Source organism: Delphinapterus leucas, chromosome X (assembly GCF_059928025.1).
Source record: "Delphinapterus leucas isolate spDelLeu-1000000601 "Yukka" chromosome X, BTC_Dleu_Yukka2, whole genome shotgun sequence".
In the NCBI taxonomy this organism is placed as follows: Eukaryota; Metazoa; Chordata; class Mammalia; order Artiodactyla; family Monodontidae; genus Delphinapterus; species Delphinapterus leucas.
The window spans coordinates 41,222,473-41,242,755 of record NC_143150.1 but is presented as its reverse complement, the minus strand read 5'-3'; the positions used below and the strand labels follow the sequence as shown (position 1 = coordinate 41,242,755).

At 34.8% G+C, this 20,283-nt stretch overlaps 1 protein-coding gene across 4 annotated transcripts in view; it reads left to right on the top strand.

The window, feature by feature from the left end:
- NRK (Nik related kinase) overlaps nucleotides 1-20,283 on the top strand; it is a 163,396-nt gene that overhangs the window by 131,905 nt on the left and 11,208 nt on the right. For 3 of the 4 annotated variants that reach the window (XM_089904242.1, XM_089904241.1, XM_022563879.3), the window contains exons 15-23: nucleotides 1,289-1,356; nucleotides 3,492-3,586; nucleotides 6,328-6,425; nucleotides 7,488-7,852; nucleotides 9,396-9,732; nucleotides 12,804-12,990; nucleotides 13,436-13,591; nucleotides 15,750-15,893; nucleotides 17,730-17,888. In XM_089904242.1, the coding sequence (XP_089760368.1) occupies nucleotides 1,289-1,356; nucleotides 3,492-3,586; nucleotides 6,328-6,425; nucleotides 7,488-7,852; nucleotides 9,396-9,732; nucleotides 12,804-12,990; nucleotides 13,436-13,591; nucleotides 15,750-15,893; nucleotides 17,730-17,888 (1,609 nt within the window). The remainder of the gene's footprint in view (nucleotides 1-1,288; nucleotides 1,357-3,491; nucleotides 3,587-6,327; nucleotides 6,426-7,487; nucleotides 7,853-9,395; nucleotides 9,733-12,803; nucleotides 12,991-13,435; nucleotides 13,592-15,749; nucleotides 15,894-17,729; nucleotides 17,889-20,283) is intronic. The other variant, XM_089904240.1, reaches the window with a different exon arrangement.

The window sequence follows — 20,283 nt, the reverse complement described above, 5'->3', positions numbered from 1 at the left end:
TTAAAATAGCCAGGACATGGAAGCAACCTAAATGTCCATCAACAGAGGAATGGATAAAGAAGATGTGGTACATATATAAAACAGAATATTAGTCATAAAAAGGAGCGAAATTGGTCATTTGTGCAGACGTGGATGGACCTAGAGTCTGTCATACAGAGTGAAGTAAGTCAGAAAGAGAAAAACAAATATTGTATATTAACACACATATGTGGAATCTGAAAAAAATTGGTACAGGCGATCTTATTTACAAAGCAGAAATAGAGACACAGACATAGAGAACAAACATATAGATGCCAAGGACAAAAGGGGGGGTGGGATGAATTGGGAGATTGGGATTGACATATATACACTATTGATACTATGTATAAAATAACTAATGAGAACCTACTGTATAGCACAGGGAACTCTACTCAGTGCTCTGTGGTGACCTAAATGAGAAGGTAATCCAAAAAAGAGGGGGTCTTCCCTGGTGGCGCAGTGGTTGAGAGTCCACCTGCCGATGCAGAGGACACAGGTTCGTGCCCCAGTCTGGGAGGATCCCACATGCCGCGGAGCGGCTGGGCCTGTGAGCCATGGCCGCTGAGCCTGCGCGTCCAGAGCCTGTGCTCCGCAACGGGAGAGGCCACGGCAGTGAGAGGCCTGCGTACCGCAAAAAAAAAAAAAAAAAAAAGAGGGGCTATATGTATACATATAGCAGATTCACTTTGCTGTACAGTATAAACTAACACAATATTGCATCTATACTCCAATAAAAATTTTTTTTAAATAAAGAAGGAATACTTTAGACTCCTGAGAGGTTTTTAGTGATGTGTATGTGTGTTACAACTTTTGAAAATCTAGTATTAGCTTTAGAAAGGGTGAGTGAGTGAGAAGTTTGAACTTGGTATAAAAAGTAATATGAAAACATAGAAAGAACATTAAATTAGAAGGTGGGAGACCTACAGTCTGATTAAAGATATCCTTTGACTTGATGTAAAGTTCTTAGAAAAGTCATTTTCCATCTCTGGGATACAGATTCCTCAATAATAAATGAGGGTGTTTTATTATATGATCTCCAGAATCTGTTGTTATACTAAAATTCAAGGATATATTCAAAAATTATGGTTAAGTAGTTCTAATGTTATACTATAAGTAATAATGAAATACAATCTATTTATGAAAATCAGATTTTATAAGCTAGTTTTTTAAGAAAATATCTCTTTGTGAAGAATGACATTTTCCCATGAATTAATAACTCAAAAAATGTATGATTCAGAATTCTACCAAAGTATTGCATTGTATCTTTAAGGTTCAAGAGAGATCTATTTCTATGCCTTACAACCAGGATCGTGTACATCGTGTCAAGTTCTCTTCAAGGTATGTGTCTCTGATTTCTATATTCAGATTACTCTGATTTACTGTCATATGGGAAATTAAAGCTTATTTATTTGATACTAAGTTCTGTGTGAATTCAAAACTAAAATATTAATGACAACATAGTCATCAATGATATCACCGGCCCATATTTAAAACCTTAAAACTGCAACAATCCATTAACTAGATCTTTCACCTTTAGACATACTGCAATCTCAATGTTATTTAGTTTGATGATTAGCTGGTAACATTCACAATTTAATAACACAAACAGCAGTGAATTCTTGGACAGCGTTCAATTAGTAATTTACAATAAAAAGATGTGAAATTTCATGTGTATCATGTACACTTCAATTACATGATATTTGTGATGTACTACATGGTAAAACACACACACAATCGCTAACCTCAGAACCTAATGCCACAGAATGGGCAAGCCTAAAATAAACTATAGGGAAAATCAAATCTAAAACTCAATATTATAGCAATATTTTATACCAGTCACTGTAATTTTTAACTCTGTAATATTGATAATCTTCAGTAATTTTCAAAGATCATGTTTCATATTTTAGATGTATGCAATGTGTTATATTTGTTTTTTTTTACATCTTTATTGGAGTATAATTGGTTTACAATGGTGTGTTAGTTTCTGCTTTATAACAAAGTGAATCAGTTATACATATACATATGTTCCCATCTTATCTCTTCCCTCTTGCATCTCCCTCCCTCCCACCCTCCCTATCCCACCCCTCTAGGTGGTCACAAAGCACCAAGGTGATCTCCCTGTGCTATGCGGCTGCTTCCCACTAGCTATCTACTTTACGTTTGGTAGTGTATATATGTCCATGCCACTCTCTCGCTTTGTCACAGCTTACCCTTCCCCCTCCACATATCCTCAAGTCCATTCTCTAGTAGGTCTGTGTCTTTATTCCTGTCTTACCCCTAGGTTCTTCATGACATATTTTTTGAATGCTAAATTTTAATTTAGATGTTCCTTGAAAATCATACCCCTTCCAACTCCAACTCATAGTGGAGAGAACTTAACCTATATTCATTCACTCAGTCATTCAGTAAATACTTATTGAGTACTTACTGTATTCAAGATTCTGGACAGTATGGTCAGACGGCATAGAGCTGATAGTATTTAGCATGTATATTCTTATCTTATTATTCTTTAAAACCCCCATGTATTTGTGTCCTTAGATTTAACTGGTGTGCAGAAATTTTGAAAAATTTTAAAGCAAGATTGGGAACTTTCTCTTACTATGCATTCAATGAATGAGTTGTCATGATCCTTCTGACAACAAAGGGGGAGAAATCAGTTTAGTTTTGTGTATCTGTTTTGGTATCATGGGGTATGATATAAAATCAATATAACTGTTAAGCATGGGGTATATAAAAATCAATATTGCTACTAAACTGGAATTGGTTGTTCTTATTACAAAAAAGGGTTTTGAATTTATGAATTGCATATATATTTACTTTAAATATGGTTATATTTATGAAATCAATTTAACTGAAACTTAAGTCTTTCCTGAAATTTGGGGTCATAGAAAAGACCAAAGTCCTTCCTGTATAGAAATTCCAAAGCAGCTATAAATTTAGCAGAACTGGTCCAAAGAAACTTTCTAAATATTCCCTGAATTTGAATAGTGAAAACTAAAGTGTCCTATCTATTTATCCATGTATCTAAATTAGGAACAGGACATTAAAAACACAAATTCCAAGCATTTGAAATCAGGATTATAATAGTGGAATATTTAACATAAAAATAACTTAGTTTTTATCATGTTAAAATACTCACATACACTATAAATTTATGTTTCTTGCTGTTTTACCCAGGTAGCAATAATGTCTGAATATTAGCTTAAAGAAAGTTCATAGAAATTTTTAGAAATAAATATATATATGAAGGAAACATACTTGTATAAAGACAATTTTTTATATTCTGGAAATTGTTTCTCTCTTCTAGATAAAAGAGCAGATCTGGGGAAATTGGAAAATATTACTTAAGCTCTACTTCTTTTTAGTTTGATATATACCCATATACTTAAAACTTTTGTTGGTCTTGATGTGGAGTTGTACATTCCCTTTATGAATGTTAGGATGTGACACATGCTTTTCTGTCTTTTCATTAGTGTTCCTCAGCGGTCTCTTTTGGAACAAGCTCAGAAGCCCATTGACATCAGACAAAGAAGTTCGCAAAATCCTCAAAATTGCCCAGCAGCATCAGGTGATTCAAAGCACAAAGTTTAAACAGTCAAAACGGAGTTAATGTTTAATAGTTTATTTTGCAAAAGTTAAGAAAGAATTTCAAGAAGGAATGAATCAATAGTGTCAGGGAAGCCAAGTAAGATTAAGACCAGGAGGCCATTGGATTTGGCAATTAGGTGATCAGTGATGACCTTTGAGAAATGGAAAGTAATTTTTCTGAAGTTTCTTCTTTCAGTTGGGTAGTAGTTAAGAATGTGTCTAGGGAGGCGGGAGGGGGGGTCAGCTTTAGTTTCTAAACCATGTGTGAAAAATATGGAAAAGGAATTTGAGAGAGGCTTCTACAACGGGCTAAAATTTATAGGCAATCTTTAGAATATTGAAATATTAAATGGAGTAGTTGCGGGCATGTGTTTTATTTATCAGTTTGTTATTTCACCTCCCCAAAGTAAGATATATACAGTATCTCTTAAATGTTAAAAATTAATGTAATTACTCAAAATGAAAAATTAATCCATAAAATCATAGAAAATAACTTTACAAACTGTGATATGAATTTCAAATAAGTATTTTATTTTATGATGTACTTTTGAGAGAGTTTAAATGAATTATAGATTTGTGACATATCAGATAAACAAAGTGAAAAGTTATGCCTTGGGTCATAAAATCTTGCACTATCTACTTTTAAGCAATTCAAGTAAGTTAAGTAAGGGAAAAATGCCTGACTGAGTCCCCAAGTCGTCTGTAAAATATAGCATATAGATTTTATTAAAATGTCAATAATTAAATGGATATATAGGTACACTGTATGAAAATCATATAGTCAAAGACCTGAATTTTAAAACCCTATTCTTCTTCTTAGGAGACTCAGATAATGGCATAATTCTTTTCAATGGTAGTGTCCCCTTGTGCAGAAATATTATCTTGTGAGAAATAAGATAAGCCTGTGTGAAGAGAAACTTTAGGACTTTTTTCCCCAGAATCTTTCTGGTTTGACTAGGGTTAATTTTGCTAATACCGAAGAAACAGCTAAAACTTTAAGGTTTATTCATATTGTATATTTTGAAATAAGGAAACTCTGGAATAGGCCCCAAAACTTTTATGAACAGTGGTGGGAGGGAGAAAGGGAGAGTATCTGGGTAGATAATAGCTAAAGTTCTTTTTAGCTCTAAAATTCTGTTATTTTATTGTGTGTGCTACATAGATGATTTGAAGTTCCCATGAGACTCAATACTTCATGATACAGGAAATCAGAACACCTTACTACAAATTTGCCTCAAAATCTCAGATATTCACCCAAACTTCTTACTTAGCCTAATGATACACCAAAAGACCTGAGAGAAAATAGTTTCCTACGGAAAGATAATAAATTGCAAAAGTACAACAGTGTCAGAAGATGTGAACATAAAGTGTAAGATGTGTTCAGTACAATATTCTCAAAAGATAGAAATGTTTTCAAATACATGCTTTTTCGAGTTCTAGTGTCAATATTTTGGCTATGTATCAAGGCTGCAAATAAAAGAGGGATAGTACTATTTATCTTCAAATTCCAAGCACACAAAAACCATAAAAAGGGACTTGAGGGTCCCCTTAGTGAAGCTTTTTCTAAGTACACTCACCCAGATCTACTGATATTTGAGCCTAAATATTCTCACTCTATTTTAACCACAGATGTTATTTACTATACCACAAATCTTAATATCAAAAATCCAGTCTTCTGGGCTTCCCTGGTGGCGCAGTGGTTGAGAGTCTGCCTGCCAATGCAGGGGACACGGGTTCGTGCCCCTATCCGGGAAGATCCCACATGCCGTGGGAGCGGCTTGGCCCGTGAGCCATGGATGCTGAGCCTGTGCGTCCGGAGCCTGCGCTCCGCAACGGGAGAGGCCACAACAGTGAGAGGCCTGTGTACCGCAAAAAAAAAAAAAATCCAGACTTCTAATCCAGACAAATTTGCATTTTAAATGGAAATATTTACACTATAGAAATGAGCTGTGCATTGTGATACAACTAGCAAAATGTGGCTATTAAAATTAAAACTAAAATGAAAATGAAGTTAAATTTTAAATTCAACCTCTCAGACACACTGGCCATATTTCAAATGCTCAATAGCCATGTGTGGATAGTGGCTACTGTATTGGACAATGCAGATACAGAACATTTCTATTACTGCAGAAAGTTCTATTGCAGAGAGCTTCTACAGAAGGGTTCCTGGCTTTATAAAAAAGGCTAAGATTTGCCACTTTTCAGTTGTTCACTTCTCAACTGTATTGAGATATATTGAAGATATATCATTGAGTAGAAATTGGGAGATTACGATTCAAGAGCCAACTCTCCTCTTGAAAGTTTTGTCTAATCCATCATCTTCTAGTATACTGTTGGGCTCTTTTTCTACTGGTTAGTATGGGAGGCCAGAAATACCACCCAGCCCTTCCTATTCTTGATACATTCTCTTTTTTTCATGGGACTATCTGTATACCAGTCTTATTGTGTACCTTGTTACACAGATAGAGAGAAATACCTAGCAAGTGTACACTTAATACTGAAAAAAAAAGCCATGCAGGTCTAACAGAACAAACCTTGAGCCTGTCACTGTCTGTGAAAACAGAACATAGGATCTTAGCCCCATAAGAATTTACCAAGTGATATCTCCAGAATGGAAAGGGGCTACAAGAAAAATACCAAGGGATTGAACTGGTGCACTATAAAAATGAAGTCAATGGCTGTGATCACAACTGTTACTAATGTCTTTTTGGCATTCCACAGAATCTTCTTCTGAGGAAGAGAGCCCTGTGACCAGGAGGAGGTCCCAGTCATCACCACCTTATTCTACTATTGATCAGAGGTTGCTGGTTGACATCCATGTAGGTTTCCATCTTAACTCTTAAAGCACTTATATCTGTTCTTTTTAAATTTCAATTTCTTTTAACTTACATATTTTCATCTTCATTCGAGGGAAAGGCTAAAGTGTTCAGTTTTTAAATTAATCTTTCAAATATATATTTCTATTGGTATGTCAGTATGCAGAATATGAAATCTAGAAATTAAATTTAATCGATGTAAAAACATTTAATGTAAAATGTTTTGTAATGTAGAATATAAAAACATTTAATCTATCATAAAATATTTTACTTTCACATTCTTGTGTCATAACATATTCGGGAGAGGAGTGATAAAAAGCTATTTGTAGAAGCTAATCTCAAATTAAGGAGTAAGGTTTAGATGCTCAGTTTTTGTCTAATATCATTTCGTGGATGATGAGGCAATGCATAAAGATAAAACATTTAGCAAAAAATAAAATGCCTTCTAATTTCATAAATAAAAAGGGCTTCTAATTATTTTTGCAGTGTGCTTTCAGATCATTCTGTTTTACTTTTGTAATTACCTCTACCCTACTACACATACACCCCTTTCAGATTGCTCAGAGGTTGCTTATAGGACACATACCATACTTAAAGGTGAATTTATATGAATTTACTTCTTAGAAGTGTTTACATTACTTTAATACAACCTATGTTGTATAAAACTAGAGCTGGGAAATTAACATATCAATTTTAAGAGCTAATCACAATATCAAAGGATAAAGCAAAAGGAAAAGAGTGACAGTCTTCTCTAGAATGTTAAATCATCTGTTCTCTTCTCCAGCACCAAAACCAAATGTCTAGTTCTCAGCAGATAAGTAGGACTAATATAAAACAAAGTGAGTAAATTTTGCCCTGTGTGATCCAGAAAGGCCATTAATGATCATAGCCTTAGGTTTGGGTTTTGGCAGCTCATCCTCACAAAAATGTTGGCTCTATATAGTGAGTGAACATCTTCATTTCAATTGAAAATACATTTTAAAATATTATCAGCCTGGAAGCTTTCCAGTCTAGAAGAAAATGAAAGGCTACTAGAGACTACATTAACCTTTCTTGTGCACACAGGTTCCAGATGGATTTAAAGTAGGAAAAATATCACCCCCCGTTTACTTGACAAATGAATGGGTAGGCTATAATGCACTCTCTGAAATCTTCCGGAATGATTGGTTAACTCCTGCACCTGTCATTCAGCCACCTGAAGAGGATGGTGATTATGTTGAACTCTATGATGCTGGTGCTGATACTGATGGTGATGATGATGATTCTAATGATGCTTATGAAGATACTTATGACCATGACAATGGCTGTGATGAGTTGGATAACCAGGTTGATCAGGCTAATGATGCTGGTGAAGACCAAGATGATGATGACAATGATGAGGTTGTTGATGACAAAGGCAATAATCGTGATGATGCTCCTAGTTGGCCAAGGTTGGTTTTTCTGGATTACTTGCATTATCCATATTTTATCATTTCAAAAGTATTTGCATCTTTGGTTTACTTTCAAAATTTATTACCAAGAGGGTGAATGAATTGCACTTGCATGTTGGTAAATGGTTGATTTTCAACAATAGATTTTAAATTATTTTAATGCAAAACACTTAATTTTGCATTTCTTGTAATACTATATTTTATTAGCATTCAACTATTTATTAAGTTCTTTATAACTGGAGCTGTCTGGGTGTTTCTGTTAAAATTAATGCTACTGAATCATTCTACCCTGTAAAACACAATGAGTGTGAGAAATGGGCTGACAAATTAAGTAGTGTGCCTATTAATAATTGTAAGTTGAAGCCCTGATGTTTGTGAACAAAATCTCTAAATTTGCTGAGAAAAATGAAGTGCAAACATGATACTCACTTGATAGTTTTAAGCTCCAACTTACTAACATAGCATTATCCTTGGGATTCTGAAAACTGCTGTAACTAAATTCAGTGCTCGTTCAATTTTATCTTCTTATAGAGTCGCTGCTCAAAGTGGTAATATTTAGTGAAGTAGTGGTTTTGGCATACCACCAGTATGCTATATATATATATAGTTACTTGTTCCTGCTCTATAAGCAGCCGGTGTGTTCTTATTTACATGTGCTTATGGTTTGTATTTAAACTGCTCTCAAAGGTGATTCATTAATATAGTATATTTTTAGAAAAATAATTAACAGTGGGATAATTGTTTGCTTTATAATATTGAAATCCATATTTTATTTTGTTAATTTTCAAATGTTACTGGGGATATACATGACAGAACAGACTACAATTCATTCAACATTTTTTCTTTTTTGCCAACTAAAAAACTACCAGGAATTCCGTTCTCAAATTCATTTGCTTTTAGAATTATCATAGGTACATATTTATGTTGTCCCTTATGCAAAAGATCATTGAGACATTTTGCTAAGCTTGGTGTTCTTAGCAAATAATTAAGTGACTATCTTAACTTAATGAGATCTATATTACTGAACTTCCTGGTGATAATAGTAGAACAATCAATGGAAATCTGTTGCAAAGCGGACAATACACATGTTAGAAAATAAAGGCACATGTTTAAATTAACATAAATTACATATATTATAAGAATTATTTAAATATGTTGTGGTTGAACCAAAAATATGGGCTTGATCATTCATGTGGCTGTGAAGTTGCTAATGCATGAAGTAGTCTATGGTTTAAGAAAATAAAACATATTATTGCTACTAACCTAACACATGTTCCTAATAAAGGATGCAAGTTCTCTTCCATCTGCCATCCAAATGCAGCCAGGGAATTGACAGTGGCTATGGTGTTAATTTAATATTTAAGATTGACAAGACATAGGGACATTTTTCATATCTATATCATACCAGTAGTGTTCACATAGAACAAAAACATGCCTGGAGATAGTACATATGTGTAAGGCATACTAATTTTGTTTCATTTGTTGACTTTCAAATATGTTTTTGTTGGGTGGTTTTCTATCATTAATTGGATCTTGTTATCAGGCCAAGCTGTGGCAGAGGTGGAAGCTACAAGCAAGATGGTAAAGATGGAAGTGATGGAGGGGAAGGAACTTTCAGCAGCAATGGAAGCCAGAGAGCTAGTAGAAGCCACGGAGGAAGTACAGCCATTAGGGGCAGTGAAGCCATTGGAGACCATGAAGGACACAGAGCCAATACAGGCAGTGGAAGAAGAGGCAAAGAGAGTAATGGAAATGAGGGAGTCAGTGGAACCAATGAAGAGAGTGAAGCCCTTGAACTCAATGGAGAAGGAAATTGCTCAGAGATAGATGATCCAGTATTGGAGAGACCAGCATCCCAGGAATTTGAACATAAACCAGAGGTAATATGCCATTTGAAAAGGAGAATGAACTCTTCTCCTTGTGAATGCGTTTCTTCATGTGATATGTCATATTTCCAGCCATTACAAATATATTTTAAACTTCTATCCCAAAGCCTTAAAGACTTTTAATTATAGCTGTAGATAGATCTTTATTTCTTCTAATTTGGATGGTTCCTATTTTCTTCCAGGGACAAAAATATCTTATTTGTTTACCTTTATTACTCAGATCACATGCTTGGGATAGTGTCTCTTAACACATACATTTTTCTGGGAGGTTTTATTGTGATAAAATACACATAACATAAAATTTTATGTTTTAACCATTTTTTAAGTGTACAATTCAGTGGAATTAAGTACATTCACAATGTTTTACAACAATTACTACTATTCATTTCTGGAAATTTTTTATCATCTCAAACAAACAATTAACTCCCCATTATCCCTCCCCCCAGTCCCTAATAACCTCTATTCTACTTTCTGTGTAGGTACCTTATATAGGCAGAATCATACAATATTTGTCCTTTTGTGTCTGTCTATTTCACTTAGCATAATATTTTCAAGGTTCATGCATTTTGTAGCATGTATCAGAATTTCTTTCCTTTTTAAGGCTGAATAAGATTCTGTAGTATGAATATATCACATTTTGTTTATCCATTCATATGTTGATAGACACTTGGGTCGTTTTCACCTTTGGCTGCTGTGAACATTGGTATACAAATATCAGTTGTTGGAGTCCCTCTTTTTAATTCTTTGAGCTATATACCTAGGAGTGGAATTGTTATCTTCTATTTTAACTATTTGAGGAAGTGTTAACACATACAATTTAAAACAGAAGTAGTGTACTGTGTTTAGACAATTATTTTGTCATTCACAAAATATTTACAGACTTTATAAATATGTTTTAAAATACTCAAGTAGCTTCACATATGCTAGATAAATAGGAATTATCACAGAGATTTCCTGGAACACGTGGGTTTTGAACTAATTCTTGACAAATGGGGAGTATTGGATATCTGAAAACAGAGATGAGATTCCAGACAAAGGAAAAATCATGCCAATTTATTTTCCCAGCCTATTGTCCTATCATAACTAGCTTAGAAGACGCCGTGCTCTTTCATGAATTAGTGACCATGTTCAAGCACTTCCTTTTGTCTATAAGGCTTCCCCTTACCTCTTCTCTGCTTGTGAACTAGTCATCCTTCATGATCCAACTCATATATCATCTTTGACTTCCCAAGGCAGAATTACACACCCCTTCATCTGCACTTGCAAGCATTTTGCCCATCGTTTTATTTTAGTACTTATGACTTTGTAATTTATTTATTGTTTACTTGCTTTTCTATCACGATAGATTGTAAACTCTTAAAAGGCAGGAACTATTTTTAATCCATCCTTGATTACTTTTCTTTACCTACTCACGCAATCCCAGGGTCCAACCTAGGGCTTCGTCTATGGCAGGCATACAGTAATTATGGAAGAAATCAATGAAGGAAGGAAACAAAGAAAACAAGGAAGGAGGAAACTCCCTAGATGGTTTCCAATGGGAAAGCAACATCAGCGGGAAAGTATCTATGTCTGCCTCTCTATCTGTCTATCTATCTATCTACCTATCTATCTATCTGTCTATCTAGCTATCTTTCCATCCATCCATCCATCCTACCTACCTACTACCTACCTACCTAACTGCCTACCTACTTATCTTAATTAAAGACATTAAAAAAGGATGTCCCAGCACAGTTTTCATAGCACCCCTGGTTATCTCCAGTTATCTTAAGAAATGTTTTTGACGTTTACAGAGTAAATGGATCTTCTTTTTATTTTAATTTTTTTAGGATGAGATAATCTTTTATTTTTTTTAATTTAACATATTTATTGGAGTATAATTGCTTTACAATGGTGTGTTAGTTTCTGCTTTATAACAAAGTGAATCAGTTATATATATACATATGTTCCCATATCTCTTCCCTCTTGCGTCTCCCTCCCTCCCCCCTTCCCTATCCCATGCCTCTAGGTGGTCACAAAGCACCGAGCTGATCTCCCATTGCTATGCGGCAACAATTTTGTGGCAGGAAAGGTCATAAAAACAAGTCTTTGACAGGGCAGCACAGCTGTCTCAATCACTGTTTAGAAACAAAGAAATGCTTATCAGCAAACAGGCTTACCAAAAACTGTTGGTATGTTTTTCCACAGGATATGGCATCCCACATAAATTCTGTCACATTTCGTGACTTTTATCCTTGAATTTCTTCTCTGTAAGTTAATGGAATCTGGCTAAATTTTCACTGAAGCATGTTCACACTCTTGAATTTGTGTTAGTTGATTTTTCATCATTAGCTTTGTCATTTGACAAAGTGGAATTGAATCTACCATAGCATAGCTGAATGTAAGCTTTGGAATCAAACAGACTTTGGCTTCAAACTGATCCTCTTAATTATCTCTATGACCTTGAATAAATTATATAACTTCGCTAAGCTTTAGTTTCCTTGTAAGTAAAATGGAGATGATCTTACTTACTTTTTGGGTTGTTGCAAGGATTCACAACAATATGTAAATAAGATGCCTAGCAGGGTATCTAATGCATAGTAGAAACTCCACAAATTTTAGGTCCATAAATTATACAGCTAAGGAGTTCATGCTCCTTGAATTTCTACTTTGGCATCAGTTGTCTCAATATAGGTTAGCTAGTTTTGGTGTTTTTTTTCAGTACGTGGGCCTCTCACTATTGTGGCCTCTCCCATTGCGGAGCACAGGCTCTGGACGCGCAGGCTCAGCGGCCATGGCTCACGGGCCCAGCCGCTCCGCGGCATGTGGGATCTTCCAGGACTGGGGCATGAACCCGTGTCCCCTGCATCGGCAGGTGGACTCTCAACCACTGCGCCACCAGGGAAGCCCTGTTTCTTTTTTGATAACATTGTTGAGTTCTACTGGTAAATGTGGATTTTATAAGGATAAAGAATTATAAGATGTTACAAATTTTGTATTCTCTTTTTCAAATAACCACTAGGCATATCATATTTCTCTCACTGTTAATTTCCTAATAAAGTCAAAATAAATTTTTAATCATCTTTTAGGAGTCAGGTGGTAGAAGTGAAGCCTCAAATGCCGTTGCCTCAGGTGCTGCACCTGCAGCACCTGGTGATGAGAATGACACTATGGACATATCAGAAGTATCAACAGAATCAGGTTTTTCTGCCAGCCACTCATCTCCTTCCAAAGGTTCTGAAGGGGCTGCAAATGCTGACTTTGCCAGTACCATCTGTAAGTGTATTTAATATAATCTCCAAATGCTGCAGTCTGTTCACATATTAAATACAGTGTTTGACCACTGGTTCATTATCAGAAAAGAATCAAATCATTCTGATACTCATTTGACATAAATTCAGATGGATGTATATATATTTTTAAATCTACTCTTCACTTAGTCTTTATGGCACCTAAATTTGAACTACAATTGAGAAATTGGGTCCCTCATCTGGATTTTACTTGTAATTTAATCACAGTAACTTGAAGTATATTCATATTCAGAAATGTATTCTGACCATCTTGATTTGTGTTAACTGATGGTTTAGGATTTATAGAAATTATAGCTCCAATAAAAAAATAAAATACAGTAAAGGAAAAGGAATTTTTCTAAGCTATGTCTCATTTGTGGAAACACTCAAGCGCATATGGTGTAAGTTCTCTCAATATCTTCTCTTCACAGTATATGCTGGATTAGTGGAAGTACCTGAGAAATCATCTAAGCAACCCTCTGAAGTCAATGTTAACCCACTCTATGTCTCTCCTGAATGTAAAAAACCACTAATCCACATGTATGAAAAGGAATTCACTTCTGAGATCTGCTGTGGTTCTTTGTGGGGTGAGTTTTGTTTCTTAAAACTGAGTTGTTATACTTTAAAGAATATATTTTTATCTATATAGCAAACTTGTGAAAAATCATAGATGTAAACATGTGTTTGCTATTGAAAAACCATTTCCAAGTATATACATATATACACATACATATACACACACAGTAGTTAACTTGCTTATTTATTTATTTGCTGATTTATTTTTACTCAATGCAGTTTGCTGTTTGAATTACTTCCTACCCTTTTTATTCTGTTTTTCTTTACGGCCCAAATTAACTTGGCTAAAATATAAAATTGGACTAGGTTATGATTATTTGAAAATTCAAGCTTAGCATTTTTAATTTGGGCAGAATGCAACATATAATACCTAATGAGATATTACAAGAAATTTCTTCAGGTTCTTGTTTTTAAAATATCTTGAGGATTTGTAGAGAAAGTTCCTTGTGTAATATCTTAACTTGATAGACTTTTTCAACCCTTTGTTCCAGAAGAATTATAACCACATTGGTAATGCTGAGACAATATTTTACCTCAAGCGGGTCTGAATCATAAATGAAACAGAATAAATGAATGCAAGGAAGGGAAAAATCCCAAATAAATGCCAACCTCCTACCTTCAGTTTCATAGACTTTGCTTAATGTATGATTGAACAGGAGACAGAATTTTAAATTAAAAATAGAGCAGTGTAGCAAACATTATAGTTATGTGGATTAAACAATTTGGAAAAAAATAAGCCATCCTCAAAGTTCTACTAATATAATGTATCGGATAACAAGAAAGCAAAGTTTACTTCATTATCATTCCAGTCAGGCAACTACCCAGAGATGAACTTAATGTCTAGTAACTCATTTTTATCATTTGTGATTTTATATTTTGAAAAATAAAAGATTATAATATGTGTCAATGTGGTAGACCAAGATCCCCAAAATGGCTGCTGCCAGTGTCAGTCCTCAGGGGGGTCCCAGCTGCCTCATGCCTCTCCAGGGGGATTCTCTAAGAACAAGAAGTGGTTCTGACCCAGGCATCTTTCACACTACTGCATCTGCCCTGCGTCATGCCACTTGGAGCATGTGAGATTTTGTGCATGCCCTGTAAGAATGAAATTTCCTTTTCCTATAGCCCTCCAGCTCCCCTGAACATAAGCCCCACTTGATTTTCAGAGGCAGATGTTCTAGGAACTCATTTTCCCAGTGCCAGACCCCCAGGCTGGGGAACCCAATGTGGGTTTCAGACCCCTTGCTCCTTGAGTAGAACCTCTGTGGTTATGATATCCCTTTTGTTTATGAGTCATAGACCCTGGGGTGTGGGTCTTTACTAAACCACATCTCTGCCACTCCTTTCCATCTTGTTGTGGCTCCTTCTTTATGTCTTTAGTTGTGGAAAATCTTTTCTGCTAGTCTTCAGGTCATTCTGATACACAGTTGCTCTGTAAATAGTTGTAATTTTTGTATGCCCATGGAAAGAGGTGTGTTCAGGGTCTTTCTACTCCACCATCTTGAGACTGACCCCCATTTGAAGTATATTCTAACTTTACTTCAATCTGCTATTTTAGTCTTCTCATTCAGTCTATAAACAGTGCTTGTATTAGAATGAATAAAGCCAGCACACAAATAACAGAGTGTAGGAGTGTAAATACATGAAAGTAGAAACTAATTTTATAGGCATTTAGCAATATAAGTTTTTTTAATATATGTGTGAACACAGAATCACTCAATTTAAAAACAATTTACATGCAATTATTCTAAAAGCATTAAAACCATGTTACAGTTAGCAATGAGAAATCAACTGAATTGAAGGCTTGATATATACTAGGCATATTTTATATTTAATGGTAACTTTCAAAAAGGTTGATTGATTTTTATAAAGTTTGGGACACTACTGAAAGGTGCTGAGATATACATAAAGTTCTATTTGTGTGATGGCAAACAAGACACCAGCCAGTAGAATATTGCCAGAGGGTATTATCTTCAATATTTTAATGAAAATAAATTTGTTCTGTTGGCAGAGAGTTCATTTTTACACAGAATGAAGTTAACATTAGCCTAAGATGATAAACGTCACCTTTACATAGATCAGCACACCGGAGTAGCAAAAATACTAGTATAAATTCAATTATAAAAATGTAATCTGAGCTAATATAGCACTTTTCTTTTCATATATGAACAGGAGTGAATTTGCTGTTGGGAACTCGATCAAATCTGTATCTGATGGACAGAAGCGGAAAGGCAGACATTACTAAACTTATAAAGCGAAGACCATTCCGTCAAATTCAAGTTGTAGAGCCCCTCAATTTGCTGATTACCATCTCCGGTTTGTTTAAGAACTAAAATTAACTGAGTAATTATGCAGATAAATTAGGTTTCAAACTGGGCTAAAGACTCTCTCAAGTGAAAGTATTCATAGGAAAGCACTATAAATATACATTTTAATTGGGACACCAGGCTTTCCTACTTGTATTTTCTTACCTATTTACAATTTAAACTTCTGACTCTCCTTTGGTGTCTGGATATTTGATTGTAATGTACCTGTCCAAGGTCAGTGACAAGAAAAACCATGCCATTTGCATCCTTTCACGTCTTTTCTGAGTAGCCACCTACATCTTCACAACTCACAGCTTCACCCACCCATGCACACACGACCACACTAACCACCACTATATACCTTTCTTGTGTTAGAAGCAACAAAGAACAAAAAGGACAATAATTGGATAAAAATGAGACTCTGTTGTCTCTGCCACAGCTGTATAATAAGGGCCTACAGATAGGACTAGTAACAAGAATGGATCCCCTAAGATCTCTCCATTCTTCCCACATAGTAGTTGAACTTCTTAGTTTTGGTCAGTCAGATCCTGAACCTTGAAATATGAGAGACCAAGTATATGGATGTTAATAATTATTGTGATTACTAAACAGTACTTGGTATCAGGAAAGCACTAACATTAATGCTGACTTTAGGCAAAAAAATGACTGTTGAAAGATTAGGAAAAACTTTTTAAATGGTTCGACTGTAGAATAAAATTATGCTAATCACAGTAATTTTATGTGTGTATATACTTCCTGTCTGTACCTAATAACGATATTGCACATTAATTAATGATTATGTATAGTCCTAAATATGATTAACTTTGCTTTAAATTTTGGTTAGAGAAATCCTCTACAGATATGCTAAAGTGTCATGATTTTTTGGTCATTCATTTATAATTGCTTGAGGCACACAGAAGCAACATTTAGTTTTTGAAAACATCTGGGTGGCTTACAGACTGCACATCTGGATAACAGATTTCTTTACGTTTTATCCAGCTTTCTCTAACCCAAATGTTCTCTTTTTAATTCTTAAGTTTCTCTTAAATATGGATTATTTTTGCATCAAATAGTACTGAGAATGTCAGTATAGAAAGATATCTAATAGTTTGGATTTCAATTTTATTTTACCATTTGAGAATAGAATGGCAATAGATATAGATGCTTGAATTCTAACACTGCTCAAAAATGTTGTATAAAAATATATTTAAGATTAATTACATAAATGAGAATCTTATTGTTGGGCCCAGAAATCTTACAGTCATAAACCCTAAAAATGGATGTAAAGTCACTATATATGAAAAGAAATGTGTAATTTTAATGGCTTGTTTTTCTGAAGGAATTGTAGAAATTTGATGGGACTTACTTCGTAAGTATACTGGAATGAAAGAGTACAAAGACCCATCTCACTGGCCCAGAATGCCTAACAAGCAATACATAAGACACCCTTCTCATATATACACACTACCAGAGATAGCTTCTGGGTCTCTGAATCCCAGAAAGGTCATGACTTAGATAAGAAGCTAAGGTACAAATGAATGGATGGTGATTCTGTTGCCTGCACAGTGGCAGTCTTAACCTGTCCCAAAGAAGTATTTTACATTTGCTTCTACATAGGTAGCTGGTAGATACTTCAGCTATCTCTTGTAAGTGGGAGACTGAGAGGCTTTGCTATCACATTTCCAAACTCTAAAGGGAAAACTCTGATGCAGCATAGATTTTTTAAAGTGCATTTTTACTTTAATGAAAACATTCGGTTAAAAAGACAAAAATACTTTTACCATTTTTGTTCTTCTAATATATAAAAAAATAGACTGAATTGAAACATTGTATCTTTTCTTATCAGGCCATAAGAACAGACTTCGGGTGTATCATTTGACCTGGCTGAGAAACAAGATTTTGAATGATGATCCAGAAAGTAAAAGAAGACAAGAGGAAATGCTCAAGACAGAGGAAGCCTGCAAAGCTATTGATAAGTTGACAGGCTGTGAACACTTCAGTGTCTGTAAGTCTCATTTCGTGTTTACTATAGCTATATAAATTTTGCTTCCCTTCATTTGGTAAAGAACATTATTGTGAAAGGCAAAGTAGAGAAAGAAAAGAATTTGCAACTTCAAATACAAAAATGAGTGAATTTCACTGAGATACCTTTCAGGTCTTTTATGTCACAATCTTGGCTGTTATTGAGAAAATATAGATTGACTGAAATAGCTATTGGAGTTAAGTTTGGTTCACTTTCTCACCTTTCTTCCCTTCCCAGTCACTCTAATTAGTTCATATGAACTGATATTTCTTCCTGCTTCTATCTAACTTCAATTATATAAATGGTGTTGATGTATCTTCAATAACCTACAAGGAGATTTATATGACATTATCTTTTCTTGGAACAGCAATAAAATAAGATCACATAATAATTCCTTTTTTTCAAAATCAGAAAATCCCTCCTAATACTGACCAGGAAACTTTACCATGATTCAAAACGAAAATTCATCAATTGTCTGCTGGCTCTCATTCCCACTGTTGATATTCATGAGTATAATAATTACTAAATATTTCCTATCTGATTACTGTGTTTTCATTTCCCCTGTCTCTTCACAACCATCCACTGTGAAATGGAGTAACACATCCAAGGTCTTAGAGTCCTGCTCTAATCTGTCAACAACTTGGAAGTAATGTTATCCAATTCTTTCTGTTTCTGAAGCAAATCCCCTCTACACTCAGCCTTTGTTTTCTTCTTTCCTCTTTACTAATTGCCTGTGAGGCAGAACTAGTGGCATAGGTAAGAAATAGCTGGAATCACATAATATGAGTTGCAGCAGTATATTTCTACACTGACTGACCGTTTTTGTTCTGCATACAAAGAGCCTTTCCAAGGATAGGTTTCCATATGTGTGTACATATGTACACAAACACCAATAAAGGTAGGAATGAGCACCCAGACAACTTAGGCATCAACTAAATATACTACTTTCTTCTAGTTTTATGTATCACTAATTTCCTCCAAATCATATTACATAAATGTGGTAGCCAGAGGTGAAAGATATTCCCAGATGTTAACCCAAAAGTTTATATAGCAGAACTGCCCCTTACTAACTTATCGAGTTTTTAGTTGAATAAGAGAGAGTTTACAAAGATAATCATCTTGCAAATCTATGCTTTTGGTAAACAGATGGACTAGTTTAGTCCAGTTTTCCTGGCTGACCGCATTCCAACCCATCCCAGCTCTCATAACAACCAATAACATTTGTCCTACTGACAGGTGAAACAGTAGCACCCTTACATAGGAGGACAACAACATAACCATACTTGCGTGGTATTTTCATGGCCTTCCAAGGTCAACAAAATAATGGACCGATATCAGTTACTGTCGTATATAAAAATTATTGGAACTATTTGCTTAACAAAGAATTCCTTTGCTTCTTGGGGGTTTATTAATCATGCTTCTTTGACCTACTTCTGAACGGTTTAAAGAAAAAAGAAAGCAAAGCTAGACTCAGAGAGACAGCGACACAGAATGAGAGAGAGAGAAGGAGAGAGGAGGGGAGGGGAGAGGAGAGAGAGAATTCGTATATATTAGTCTCAGATGAAGTCTGGCTAACGAATACAGAAGCAGTGTCTCAGCCAAAGAAGCGGGGTTTTAGCACAAATATAAATCTAGAAGTAGGACAAAATATTTCATGAGAGCCAGAAGGTCTAGCCAAGAGCAAGCATATACTTTTTATATTTTTTTCTCCTTTTTAATAAAAAAATGCTCTATTGAAATAATTTACATATCATAAAATACACCCCATTAAAGTATACAATTAAAGGCTTTAGGGTATGTTTATAGAGTTGTGTAACCATCACCATGATCTAATTTTCATCATTCCAGAAAGAAACCTCATGGCCATTAGCAGTCACTCCATATTTTATTCCTCTTACCTTATTCCCCCCATAGTCCTAAGTACCTACTGATCTACTTTCTTTGCTGTGGATTTGTCTTTTTTCCACGATTTATTTAAATGGAATTATACATTATGTGGTCTTTCGTGACAAGCTTCTGTCACTTAGCATAATGTTTTCAAGGTTCATCCATGCTGTAACCTATTCAACATGTATCAGTATTCCTTTTTATTGCTGAATAGTATTGCATTGTATATATATATATATATATATATATATATATATATATATATCACCTTTTGTTTATCCAGTTTTGTATACATCCATTGTTTTATACGTTTGCACTTTTTCCACTTTTTGGCTATTAGGACTAATTCTGCTATGAACATTTTCATACATGTCTTTGTACATTGGAGTGAATATTTTCTTTTCTCTTAGATAGTACTGCCAGAATATTTTTAAAAGTGACTGACAGAACTGTTTTACATTGCCATAAGTATGAAAGCTCCATTTTTCTC